This window comes from Madurella fahalii (assembly GCF_045866475.1).
Source record: "Madurella fahalii IFM 68171 DNA, scaffold_2, whole genome shotgun sequence".
In the NCBI taxonomy this organism is placed as follows: Eukaryota; Fungi; Ascomycota; class Sordariomycetes; order Sordariales; genus Madurella; species Madurella fahalii.
Window position 1 is genome coordinate 3,386,646 of NW_027263972.1, and position 13,044 is coordinate 3,399,689.

General features: G+C 55.2%; 6 protein-coding genes across 6 annotated transcripts; 3 read left to right on the forward strand and 3 right to left on the reverse strand.

Moving 5' to 3' along the window:
* Positions 1–67: 67 nt before the first annotated feature.
* Positions 68–1,350, reverse strand: VMA6 (H(+)-transporting V0 sector ATPase subunit d; the record flags this gene model as incomplete). The annotated part of the gene is made up of 4 exons (XM_071059176.1): positions 68–151; positions 208–1,100; positions 1,160–1,248; positions 1,319–1,350. The coding sequence occupies 4 exons, from the start codon at positions 1,348–1,350 to the stop codon at positions 68–70; spliced, it is 1,098 nt and encodes a 365-aa protein (XP_070915277.1).
* A 410-nt stretch (positions 1,351–1,760) lies between these two features.
* Positions 1,761–3,763, forward strand: NOP58 (Nucleolar protein 58; the record flags this gene model as incomplete). Its single annotated transcript, XM_071059177.1, has 3 exons — positions 1,761–1,795; positions 1,900–1,989; positions 2,059–3,763. 3 exons carry the CDS (start codon positions 1,761–1,763, stop codon positions 3,761–3,763), a joined length of 1,830 nt encoding a protein of 609 aa, XP_070915278.1.
* A 1,874-nt stretch (positions 3,764–5,637) lies between these two features.
* On the reverse strand, positions 5,638–6,834 carry MFIFM68171_03757 (uncharacterized protein; the record flags this gene model as incomplete). The annotated part of the gene is made up of 1 exon (XM_071059178.1): positions 5,638–6,834. One exon carries the CDS (start codon positions 6,832–6,834, stop codon positions 5,638–5,640), a length of 1,197 nt encoding a protein of 398 aa, XP_070915279.1.
* A 1,052-nt stretch (positions 6,835–7,886) lies between these two features.
* On the forward strand, positions 7,887–8,597 carry MFIFM68171_03758 (uncharacterized protein; the record flags this gene model as incomplete). Its single annotated transcript, XM_071059179.1, has 1 exon — positions 7,887–8,597. The coding sequence occupies one exon, from the start codon at positions 7,887–7,889 to the stop codon at positions 8,595–8,597; it is 711 nt and encodes a 236-aa protein (XP_070915280.1).
* Positions 8,598–8,836: 239 nt separating this feature from the next.
* MFIFM68171_03759 (uncharacterized protein) lies at positions 8,837–10,840 on the reverse strand (the record flags this gene model as incomplete). The annotated part of the gene is made up of 12 exons (XM_071059180.1): positions 8,837–9,252; positions 9,307–9,366; positions 9,418–9,480; positions 9,537–9,599; positions 9,660–9,794; positions 9,844–9,927; positions 9,986–10,048; positions 10,099–10,161; positions 10,222–10,287; positions 10,338–10,454; positions 10,514–10,588; positions 10,639–10,840. The coding sequence occupies 12 exons, from the start codon at positions 10,838–10,840 to the stop codon at positions 8,837–8,839; spliced, it is 1,407 nt and encodes a 468-aa protein (XP_070915281.1).
* A 926-nt stretch (positions 10,841–11,766) lies between these two features.
* On the forward strand, positions 11,767–12,373 carry MGT1 (methylated-DNA--protein-cysteine methyltransferase; the record flags this gene model as incomplete). The annotated part of the gene is made up of 2 exons (XM_071059181.1): positions 11,767–12,053; positions 12,199–12,373. The coding sequence occupies 2 exons, from the start codon at positions 11,767–11,769 to the stop codon at positions 12,371–12,373; spliced, it is 462 nt and encodes a 153-aa protein (XP_070915282.1).
* Positions 12,374–13,044: the final 671 nt, after the last annotated feature.

Sequence of the window (13,044 nt, forward strand, 5' to 3'; positions counted from 1 at the left end):
CATGCTCGCGGGTTCCCCATACATTCTACAGAACTTGAAATCCAAAAGAAAACACAGTGGCCCCACATCAAAAGACGCTGATATAATTGCCGATGCGTTCCTTTTGGTTCTGCGCAATGCACTCGGCAATCCATGTGATGTTGCGGATTTCCTGGGGTCTTGTTAGCCGATGCTCAACTTACGAGAAGGACAAAAAGAAAAACGTACCTGCTCCCTTAGCTTGACCCACGCATAGACGATGGCGTACGTGAACTGTCGCGTAAACGCACTCTTGGCAATCTCCATCTCCTTCTGGTAGAACATGTCTTCCAGACTCCTCCCGTCAGACCCAGTACCACCAGCCATGTTTCCGGGGCCGCCAGGGCCACCGCCTAGCCCGGCCGCTTCAAAGAAGGACTTGTAGTCGGCCACGCCGTCGACGGCAAGCCGGACGCCCTCAAAATCATCGGCGCGCGACAGCATCAGCGTCCCCTCGGGATACAGCCGCCCGAAATTGGGATACAGCTTCTTCCGGTCCGCCTTGGACAGCTCGGTCCCAAACGAGTTGAGCGTGATGTTGATGGCGCGGCGGTCGGCCTCGAACTCGAGCATCTCCGACATGACCTCGGCGGTCGGGGTGCCCGCCATGTCCGGGTGCGAGTTGACAAAGTTGTAAAAGTCCTCGAGGTAGTTCTTGTACAGCGTGTTGCGCACAATCTCAATGTTGAGCTCGTCCAGGTCCTGGTGGCTCAGGCTGCCTTTGAAGTAGGGCGCCAGCGGCGTCTCGATGAGCACGCTGTTGTACAGCTCCTCGATGTTGGTCGCTACGCAGAGGACGGGCATCGTCTCGAACCAGCCCAGCGGGTGGCACCGCTCCAGCAACTCGCGCGTGTCCCGCTCGTGGAGGGTGCCCGTGATGAGCAGCGCGACGTTGTCGATCATGTAGCCGTATGTGACGTAGTCCATGAACTTGGCGAGAGAGCCCACGGCGTTGGCTCTGACGTAGCGGAACTCGGAGACGAGCTTGTCAGTCGTCTTGGCGGCGAGACTCGACGTCGAGGGGTTGGGAGGGAGCGACGCAAGGAAGTCGCCGTAGGCGGGGCCGAGCTGGAGCTTGAGATCTGCAGACGTGCTATCAGCGTTTGATGAAGTCAAGTATGGGAGGGAGCAGTCTACTAACCATCGATGCTCTCACATTGTGTCATGTTGGTGTAGTTTGTGCTGGTGAGCAGCCCGTTCCGGTAGCCACGGACGATGCCCTCGAGGTAGCTGCGGGGGGTTGAAGGCGTCAGCGTATGTCTTGTGTCTGGTATTGCGCATAGTTGAAGATGCAGCCTACCCATTGTTCGCATTGAAAAAGAGGCCCTCCATCGTTGCGCTATGGTATGCCGTGAAGTCCTGAGATGATGGACTCCTCACACCTGTTGGAGCTCGAGATGCGCGGCTCAGAACGGCGTTGATTCCCCGGTTGGCCTCAGAGAGGTTGGACCGTGCATTGCGCACCCTCCCAAGCCACCCGAAGTACAGTACCTGGGTACCTGGGTACTTGGGTACCTTGGTACCTCAGCCGCAAGCAGAGGGTGAGGTCGAAGCTCGGACCCGAAGCTTGCCCCACCTGGGAACCCCAACTGGTGGTAAAAAAATTGTTCTTCGCTCTTGAACTTTTTTTTCCTGCTTGAAGCCCTTGGTGAACTGCAAAAACAGCTGTGTCGACTGCTGTTTCCCACGCTTCCACCGACAACCGCAAGAGCGCACGGGGCTCATAAGAGCAAGTTGCCAAAATGCCCCTCTTCATTCTTACCGAGACCAGCGCAGGGTAAGTGCACCTCGTTCAATGGCGGCACCGAGTATCGCAAAGACATGGCCGCAGCCGCTTCGCATGTCTCAGTTCTAGGACGAATGTCTAACTTGCGATCGCAGCTATGGCCTTTTCAAGGCGGCCGATAAGAAGCTTCTGGATGCCGACAACCTTTCCGAGCGACTTTCTACGGTGGACAAGATTGTCAAAGAGTAAGTGCTGCCCTTCGCGCCCCAATGCTCTTGTGCGTGTTGTGTGCGCGAATGCCAATACCCCTGCAGGATCAAGTACAAGGAGTTTGCCAAGTTCGACAGTGCTGCAAGCGCACTCGAAGAAATAGCTGGTGTTATTGAAGGCAAGGTGACGCCCAAGTTGGCCAGCCTCCTCAATGAGTTCAAAGATGAGAAGAAAGTCACCCTCGCCGTGGCCGAGAGCAAGCTTGGGAGCTCTATCGTCAAGCTGCCCGATCTCAACATCAAGCCCATCTCCGACTCTTCAACCACAGACCTGTTTCGCGCCATCCGCCAGCATCTTCCGGACTTGATCCCCGGCATGCTTCCGGAAAACTTCCAGGAGATGTCGTTGGGCCTCTCGCACTCGCTCTCCCGCCACAGACTAAAGTTCTCTCCCGACAAGGTTGATGTTATGATCGTTCACGCCGTTTCACTCCTCGATGACTTGGACAAGGAGTTGAACACATACGCTATGCGGGTGAAGGAGTGGTATGGCTGGCATTTCCCAGAGCTAGCCAAGATTCTTCCCGACAACCTGTCCTACGCCAAGGTCATCGTTACCATGGGTGCGCGGTCGAACGCTCCTCAGGCCGACCTTTCCGAAATCCTTCCTCACGAAATCGAGACCGCGGTCAAGGCGGCGGCCGACATCAGTATGGGCACCGAGGTCTCCGAGGAGGATTTGGAGAACATCAAGCTGCTTGCCGAGCAGGTCATTAGCTACTCCGAGTACAGGAGACAGCTTTCCGAGTACTTGGAAAACCGCATGAGGGCCATCTCTCCCAACATGACGGAGCTTGTCGGCGCCCTCGTCGGCGCTCGCCTCATTGCCCATGCAGGCTCTCTCGTCAGTCTCGCCAAGAATCCCGGTTCTACCATCCAGATTCTGGGTGCCGAAAAGGCTCTGTTCCGCGCGCTCAAGACCAAGCACGCCACGCCCAAATACGGTCTCATTTACCATGCCTCCCTAGTGGGTCAGGCGTCCGGCGCGAACAAGGGCAAGATGGCCCGTCAGCTGGCCGCCAAGATCGCGCTTGGCGTCCGCACTGACGCGCTCGCCGAGTTCGACGATGATGCGGACGATGAGACCCGGGCCAGCCTGGGTATCCGGTCCAGGGCAAAGCTAGAGAAGAACTTGCGATTGCTGGAGGGTAAGAGTCTCTCGGATGGCGTTTTGCTGGGGCCCAATGGCGTCCCGCTTGCTGTTCCCTCAAAGTGGGACATCAAGGAGGCTCGCAAGTATAATGTTGACGCCGATGGTCTCGTTGCCGAGACGCCCAAAAAGCCCCTCATCGAAGAGCTCCCTGACGAGGAGATGGCTGATGCCGGCGCCGAGGAGCAATCTGACGAAGAGATGAAGGAAGCGCCCGTCAGCAAGAAGGAGAAGGAGAAGAAGGACAAGAAGGAGAAGAAGGAAAAGAAGGAGAAGAAGGAGAAGTCGAAGAAGTCCAAGGAGCAAACAGAAGCCGCTACGCCCGCAAAGATCACCGAGAAGGATTACGAGCGCCTTGCTACGGCGGCCGGTATGTCCGTTTCTAAGTTCGCCAAGCGGCTCGAGAAGGGACAGATTAAGGTGCAGCCCGACGGCTCGGTCGAGGTGCTCAACAAGAAGGATCTCAAGGCCGGCGATGAGGCTGAGACACCCGTCAAGTCCAAGAGTTCAAAGCGCAAGCACGAGGTTGAGGAAGAGGCGGAGACGCCTGCCAAGGAGGAGAAGCACAAGAAGAAGAAGAAGAAGAGCAGCAAGGAGTAGGCGTCAGGCTACGACCTTCTGCTTGCTTTCTTTTTAATCTGCTTCTTTGTATGATACGCACTCTGGCGCACTGGCTGGCTGTTTCATGGCGTTTTGGATTGGGCAAAGACGGCGGCGTTTGACGGGTTTGTGTCGGCGAATTGTCATTCATGCGGCACTACATTTTCATCGTGAATGAAAAGGGCAAGGGGCGAGAGGCCAGCTGCTGGTTGTTTTGCTCCAGCGGCATTTATATCCTCGGCACAGCGAAGAAGTTATTTAGGTCCCGAGTGCATGTGAATGAAAAGTTTGACCCGATGTTATACGACGTGATGCTTCAGGTTCGTGGCGGCGCGGCGCTTTCTCCACCTCTCCTCGATATCAGTGTAGGCGCGTAGATCTATGTGCAGATTATGTGTCTGATGGGTGGGTAATGGATACGGAGAAAATGAAATTTGTGATTTTCCAATGCAATACCCTACATTGACGAGCACTGACGATTCGATTATAAGGGCATCTAAGTAATGAACTGTTGATACATCGAAAACTGACAAGGCAGTCAAGACTCTCCCTCGAAACAACAGGCGTGGCTCTTAAAAAAGGTAATCGGTCAGTAAAATTGTTGACTATCAAGCGCCCACGAATAGCTGGGAATTAGTTCATTTACCTGCTCCTTGCAGAGTCAGGATAATAGTATGAGTGTGGCTTTATAAGTCCCCGTTATTGCTGTCACTCCTAGAACACGGGGTCCAGTTTCTGCTACTCCTCTATATCTTCTCTCGGAAACCCGGCCATTGAGGCCTGTCGCGGTGTCCCAGTCATCTCATGCATGTTTACAGTTTTACCAGTCCCGACCTATAACAGCTCCCGTATCGAAGTGATGTTCGAGATGTTGCCGGCTCGCTTGGGGCCCGTGGCAATTATGACGGGGGTGGGCAGTTCCTTGCCACGCACGAGGAGCAGCTTCAGCCCGCGACGGCCACAATTGGCCTTTTGCGCATTCCAACTTGCTGCTCGAGCTGGATGTCTAACCATAGCTTATATGGATGCATCTTTGGCCCTCCTCTCATTCCACTCCCGTCACTGTCAAAACACCATCATCTCTCGACGAGAACGATGGCCTCGGACCAGGGCGACCTGAGGCGCCTCCGCAAGCCCATCGCAGCAAGTACCAAAACTGCTGCGCTCGCCGCGGTTGGAAATCCGTCGCCACTCTGGGGCACTTGTATGACCGCCCACTACAGCATTGGACTCTGTCTCTTGGTATTTATATTCAACTCCCCGTCCATAGCTGGTACCGAGAGGTGGATCTGAAATATCCGTAGGATATTGAGCTGGTGATAAACAGTGCCGATCGAGAACCGGTGTTCGGCGTCCTTACTTCAAATGGCCTGTGACCTTCCGTGCATAGGACCATGAACATGGGCCCTACGATGTGTTTCCTTGCCCGGCGCAAGTAACGCTTGCGCACCCGGGCCTACGTTCTTCCCCCAAATGGGAACCAAATCGATGACGCTCTGCTTTCTTTTGTCTCCATCTGTTCTGCGGAGGACGTGGGCCTCCCAACCATCCCACCAGCTGCCGGGAACGACTCCTACATTCCCGTACGGGAAGTACCCGCCTATATAGAAGATGCTGCCGACGTCAACAACTGCCTACTACCGACATCCTCGCGTCTCGTCGAGTCGGAGATGCACGTCTTGCTAAAACATGCCGAGTTCCACTCACCGCTCTGGGGTTAGCACGCTGCTCAGCTGTCGGAACTGGCCCATACAAGAAGCTGTCCCGATGGGGTAGACGGCCTGGCCGAAATTGTGAAGCCAGAATTGGCGGGGTTTGCCGGATGGTTTTGCCTGAGCTTGGAAGGAGAGGCTCGCACAGAGGACCTGGACGTACTACGGCAGAAGTACGACGAAGGGGAGCCGACTGTCATCGACGAATGCCGAACAGCCCCGTTGGGTTGGGATGCAAAGTGTTATACCCTTCAATTTGTCATGATACGGTGTATATGTCCCGAGAGCTAAGGTCGCGCAATAGTATCTGCGAGACTTAAAATTGCATCTAATGCCCGAATGATCACTCCAAGGTATTGAATCGTTCGCCTCGTCATTATCGTTCAGTCCCTCATCCGATCCTGGCTGCTTGACGCCGACTCCGCTGCATTCCTCCATTGGCAGCATCCCGGGGTGAATGACTTCGATCTCCTGAGGCTGGAGTCCCACCATGGCGATCTTGTCTAGGCGAGCCGGTGGGAACGGTTGTTGACCGTCTATCCCCCAAGTAAATCCGTCCTCACGAGGGTGCAGCTCTGCCCACGCGTCGATGAGCCGGTTCTCCGTTACAAGTGCATCGTCTGCCGGCAGCACAGGGTTGAAGTCGCCGGCAACCAGGCCGTGGCCCGCACTGTGCAGCATGCCTGCGACTATAGCGAGCTGCCGTGGCCGCAAATTGGGCTGGATAGGCAGCGAGTCCAGGTGGACGTTGACGAGCCGCACCGGGACGCCCGTAGGCGCCAGAAACACCTCGCAGCACAGCGCATCGCGCCCAAAGCGAGTCGGATATTTGACTCGCCAGACGAGGCCGAGGCGGGACTTTGGCGTATTAGCGCGGCTCCCGTGATCGAAGCTGTGTTTCGACAGGAGAGTGATGGTGCCGAATTGCTGTTCTGCCCAGTTGGCGTCATTGACCTCGCTCGAGTACCAGTTGTCACGGATCCACGGATGAGCGAGAAGGGAGTTCAGAGCAGCGCGTGAGATTTCCTGGAAGAACAGGACATCAGAGGGTAGCGCATGGTTCTGGATGGTGGTAATGATGCCGTTCATACGGGCTTCCGGGTACTTCTCGAATGCGTCTACATTCCAGGTCCATAGAGTCAAAGTAGCAGTCTCTTTCCTGCCACTTCTTTGGTTCGAATCGCTGGCAGAAGTTGCGGTGCGGGAAGAGTTGTCCGAGACTAGTGCGGTCCAGCGTCTTTCGTCTCTATTAAACGTTTGCCAGGACTGGAGAGTTGCTGTTGCATCAGGCTCCTGCAGCAGCGCGGCCTTCTGCCACCAATTGCTAAGATATTTGCGCACCCCGGAGAGGAGGATCATGGTGAGACATGGTCGAGAGCGATGGGTTTTTGTTTGGGATGAACAAAAGGTATAGCGGGAGCTGTTATCCGTCAGAGGATGTGGCCCCTGCGTAGAACAGTGTTATTAATATTGAAGAGTATTGCACAGACCACCCAGCCCGGTTTTGGAAAGGTGATTCGAAGGGCGATATATTGATAACTCCGGTCTTTCGTCTTGTGCCTGCGTAGATGGTTGGTCCGGTGCGTCCAGACATGCGCTTCGTATCGCGGCTTATGCCAATCGTTCTCAACCGTCCCACATCTTGCTCCCCAAAATCACCTTCCTATCGCACCCAGAGACCAATACGAAGCTCGGTGGCATAACAAGCTACGCTTGTGGCCCAGTAAGACGTTTTTCTGTCGGTTACACAGGGCGCTGACAATGAGGAGCTCTGCCCTTTTTAACAGTTCTCATCATGCATGACAGGGGTTCCGAGCCGCAAACGCACCGGTCCGAGTGAAGCTCATGCAGACAGCCCCGCACCAAAGGCCATGCTTTCCAAACACCCATATCCCCTGTTTCTCGAGATTGCATATCGGTCCACCCGGTCCTAGTCCCCCACCTGAGCATATAGTCAGAAGATGGTATCTCTCGGCAACTAATCAACTTGGCACTCGAGGGGTTGAGGCTGTGGCTAATGATGAAGCCCTGATGTGCCAATTCTTCGTTATCGAGCACAAGGTTGACGGACCCTCTGATGTTGAGAGTTTGCGGGCTGCGGAAAACCAATGCCTGGTTGACTGGGACATGAGAGGGTCGGCCAGCAATTGGGATGGTGAAGGTTGACGGTTCAAACCCTTACAATAAGCCACTTATACACGGAATGACGGTGGGTCGTGTTTTGACAGCGCTGCAGTCACTGAAATTGCAGTAGTGGATTTAAACTTTAGTGGGGCTTGGTGGGTCGAAGGCCCACTGCACGCATGCAACGGGAATGTGGGGACAACTTCCGTCTGTCTCGGCCGGTCTTTGATCACGGCAGTCTTGCAATTTTCGATCTTCACCAGAAACCCACCCCGCATCCTATACACATGGCGGACTCTCCGCGTAGAAGATCGCGCTCGCGCTCGCCGCCGCGCCGCCCAAAGGCAGGCGGCGGTTTCCGGTGGAAGGAAAAGCGCTCCAACAATGCCGACGACGGGCGCGGCCAGCAGGGCGGGCTGCAGCGCGGATACCGCGATCGTTCGCCCAGAAGGGATCGGGATCGGGATCGGGATCGGGACAGGGAGCGTGATCGCGATTACGGCCGGGATAGGGATAGGGAGAGGGATAGAGAGAGGGAGAGGGAGAGGGAGAGGGATAGAGACGGTGATCGGTTTCGCGACCGTGACCGCGACCGTGGCGGAGACAGGTCCCGGCATCGCGATCGTTCCCCACGAAGAGACCGGGATCGCTCCCCCAGAAAAGACCGCGACAAAGACTCAAAATCCAACCCGCCAAAGAAAGATCGAGACAGCAAACCCAAACCCAAACCCCCGCCGGCGGCGGCGGCCAATACGGGCGAAGAAATGATCATCGTGACGGTAAACGACCGTCTTGGAACGAAAGCCCAGATCCCGGCTTTCCCGAGCGACACGGTCGGGCAGTTCAAGATCATGGTGGCTATGAAAGTAGGACGGGAGCCACACGAGATTCTGCTGAAGCGGCAGGGGGAGCGGCCGTTCAAGGACCAGATCACGCTGGGTGACTACGGTGTTTCGAATGGGGTGCAGCTGGATCTGGAGGTTGATACCGGGGATTAGGCTGTTCTGCTGGCGTTGGTGGGTTCGGTACGCGGGAAGCATAAAGTAGGGGAGGTTTCATGGGATATACGTTCTGGCGTCATATATCGTTGATGGAGATGGTTTCTCGGCTGGTGAGCATTGTTATAGTACTTACCGTGCTTCAATCTTGAGGAGACACTAGAGGCGCAAGCAGGCTTATGTATACATAATGAATGGAAGGTTCTGTTCGTAAATTTTGCCATCCTTCTTATCCAGTCTCACCAGCCGTCATCTTCAGGCTGCCTCCCTTGGAACGGTCTTCCAGCTGAGCCATCGCCCTCTCTTTGTGGAAGCTTAATAAACGGCTCCCCCTCGTCACCGCCACCGTCATTGTTGGGAGGAGTACCCAAGTACTCCATTGGAGGACTGGGCGCCTTGTAGCTGGGTTGGCCCCTTATTGCGGTCAGACCGTCCGGTGGTTTTTCGCCGCCACGCTTCTTCGGAGATTCCTCGTCGCTTGAGTCGCTCTCCATCTCGTGGCGGTTGTCCTGCCCGCTGCCCTTCCGGCTACTGTTCTGTTCATGTTTGTCGTCGTCAGAGTCATCATGTCGCTGCCTCGGTCCCGCGCGCGCCATCTTTTGTCTCGTCCCGTGTACCTGACGTTTGCCTTGGGCTATATAATATGCTTTCAGGTCTACCGGAGTAGAGTTAGTCAAGAGCTCAAGACGGGTAAGATAAGAGCGCTCACGGTCTAGGCACATCTGCTCGGCAGTGGCGATCTGGTGGCACTTCGACTTGGAGCAGCCATCTGTTTCCGGCGTCAGTATATGTCGATCAGAGCCGGTATGGAGAAACCCACGGGTCTTGCAAAAAAGAGCTAGTCTGTCAACATGTTCTCGGCACTTTTCGGCGCGGCATGTGTCTAACACTGAGTCAGTTGCGAGAGCAGATACAGCTTGGGACGGAAGCGAAACTCACGTAGCGGGCAAAACTTGCCCCCGTCAGACCGATGGCTCCGGCAACCAGGCGAGCCACAACCATCTAATGGAGGTCAGAACTACGCTTGTGGAATTAAATAGAACAGGTATCGAGAAGACGCACGGAGGGTGCAATATGGCGGGGAAGTAGTATATCGCTCGCAATCTCGCTCGCGGCAGGTATGTTCCTCGCAGAAAGCGGAACGCTCCATCTTGATGGCGGTGCATGATAGCGAGAATCGTGCGGAGCAGGTGGAATCTGTAACCATGAGTAACTGAGTCTCGGATGGGACTAAAAATGAGCATACGATTGGTGCAATGTGCGAGATATTCTTTCGTCTCGGCGGAGAAGTGTCTTGCTTCTCCGCAGCCGTCCATTCCGCACTTGATGTCTATCAAGATCGTTGGCCATTGATGCACACATTAGGGCTGGCGCGGGGTTGGACCTACGGATCACGCAATAGGGGAACCGTCCCTCAACGATGGTACGGCAGCCTCTAGCTTTACATTGGTCTTGGGCAACGTCAGATTGGGCACTTTCAGGCAGTTACTCGAGCACTCACGCTCCTCGCAGCAGTTTCGCTGATCCTGGCGTGTGTTCATGCAACCTTCGGCCTGGCAGCTGTCTTTTCCTCGTCAGTATTGCCAGCACGCCGGTAGCAGCGAGTGATGGATAGCTAGCTTACGAGCTTGACAAAAGTTGCTCCTCGGCGACGCCCGCCTCCCAGGACATCGTGGCACGGCGCACTTGTCTGTTCCCGGCGGTCAGTATGCTTTCGAGAGGGCACCGAGCGTCACGTACGATCCGGGCAAACATCATATCGTGCATATCTAGGGATGGCATTCGACAGAGGGTCGTAAGTCGGATCGAGAAACTGGGCGCGAGCTTGGTTGCAGTTGGGAATGGGGCATCTCGCATCTGCATGCGCAAGGCAGTTTAGCTCAAGCTCGGTCCGGGGACTGTTGGGTTGCTCTTACGGACGGCGCAGACAGTATCATGGCGGGGTTTCTGATAGACGCAGCGCTCGTCGCCGTGGAAATGGATGCAAGTATCTGATGAGGGATGAGTTGGAGCGGCAAGGCTTTAGGTTAGGAGGCCCTACGTTGCTTGCAAAACGGAGACACCTGTATCGAGCCGTTCGAGTATCTGTGATGCCCAGACGGTGATCCTCGGCCGGTGGGAGAAATGGGAGGTCTCCCACTGCTCGCTCTCCGGTCGTGGGGATCGACAAAAGCACCATCGAGCGTCTTGTACAAGACCTCGTTGGTGCAGCCCTCACTCCTGCATTCGATTCTTCGATTCATTTTCATACGGTCGTGAAACAAATAACTGGAGACTGCTAGGAAATGAAGAAGAGTTGCCAAGAGGGCTCCATGGCGTTGAAGAAATGAAGGGCCAGGTGATATAGCAACTGAAGCCGGGCACGGCTGAGACAATCAGGCGCAGGCTTCACACGGCAGCCGGGCGTCATGCAGCGCGCAAGCCCGCGTTCGTGCATATGCGCCACCACCACATGTTGTGTCCCCATTACACGTCTCCTCTCCCCAAACGCCGGGGCTCGTAAACAAAAGCAAGCACGTCCGATCCAGCCGATCCAGCCAATCCAGCCAATCGGTAAAGAGAGATGGGCTGTAAGCTGTTTCAGCGTCAAGTTCCCACGACGCGGGGCCAGTCCAATCGACAACCTGAACGTTGCCCAGTCCAGCGGACTCCAGCCAACGCAGCAGCCCGCCCGACCTCTGAGGGCGGGTGAGCGGGGAGCTCATATGGACCAGGACCAGTCACCCGAAGCCCTTGCACACACGTCTTGGGCGGGGTACAAGAAGAGCATGGTTTGGGGAAGCTTTCCGATTGAGGGGCTTTTGGGTGAATGTCACGGGACGACACCTACCCACTTAGTCTAGTGTAGGACTCATTCGAGGAGATTGAAGTCAATGCTTTTAATGCGGTCACGTGATCCCGCACCACGCACGCGCCTCGAAGTCGCGGCCCTGTCGTTCGGGTCGCGCCCTTTGACCGACATCCCGCACGAGCATTTCACTCATCGCGTCCTCATGATGTCTCTCTGGGTTTCTTGATGCCCAAAACCACCGAAATTCGCATTTCTTTTATTGAACCCAATATCAAAGATCAACCTCGCCGTCAATCCACTCGAATCCCATCGCATCCAAAGCGCGCTTGCAACCGCCAACCATCGGACACCTGTATCCCTTTTGAGCTGATCGCCAACATGACAACGACAATCATGAAAACCACTTCTACCACCTCCACCTCCACCTCCGCCTCCACCGCCACCATCGCCACCACTATGGCCGCCAAAACTACCATCCGCCTCCCACCGCCATTACAAACCTCCGCCCGCGGCACCCCTTTCGAGCGCTCCGTGTGGTCTCTCACCTGCCAAATCCCCCCCGGCTCATTCAGCACGTACGCCATCCTCGCCGCTCGTCTAAAGTCCTCTCCGCGTGCGGTAGGTAACGCACTCCGCCGCAATCCCTTTGCGCCCGTAGTACCATGGTAAGTAATCCTCCCTTTAACGTCCCAAACAACACCCTATCCCCCAAAGCTTTGATTTTCCTCTCTCTTAAGCCGACACGCTCATCATTCCGGGAAGGCCAAGTATTCATACTGGGAGCACGGGATGCTAATGTGTGGTGTTCAGCCATCGCGTAGTAGCCACTGGCGGCACACTAGGCGGCTTCAAGGGCAAGATTGCCCGGCGCGACGGGGAAGGGATCACACTCCAGGAGAAGCGGACGCTACTGCGCAAAGAAGGTGTCAAGTTCGACGCGGGGAGTGGGAAGGTGTTGGGGACACCATTTATGGCGTTTGTCTGAGTAGATGACATCCGGTGACCGGGACCGGTCCGCATGAGCATAATACCGCTATCGTGCACCGAATTGGTAACGAAGAACAGAACAGAGCGAAGAGTGTGCCGTTCAAAGAGAAAGTGTATGGGGTCCATGGGTAACTTTCAACGGAAGCCAAACGTTTAGAGGCTGATTCCAGAATGAATTAGATGTTGCCGCGACACTGATGAACCGTGATTTGGTTAGTCCGTCCAAAACATGGGAGTTAAACAGGAGCACAGCTAGTAACAAGCCCATTGCCCCCCTCCCCTTTTATGTATTGTAAAACGCTTTACCAACTCGACGGTGACTTCGAAATGTACCGGGTATCACCAGTATTTTGCTGACAAATCCAAGGACTCTTTCTTGACCGTTCATTTTCATACCGCGACTCGTTGATCCCGTCCTCATAGGTCAACCCAATTCCCCGACGTCGAAATGGGCCACGAGCAGATTTCAAGTACCAGGGTGCGGCGTCTCCCAGCCTGCTAAAGTTTGTTGACCCATTCCTTGATCGAAGTATCCAGCTCCACAAGGGCTTCCTGCTTGAGCATGCAAATGGAGCGAATCCGAGCACCCTGTAATCAAAAGGGACAGAATTTCATAGTGACATTGGATATAAACGCAGAGTATTACAGGCTTAAAGGCCAATAAACCAA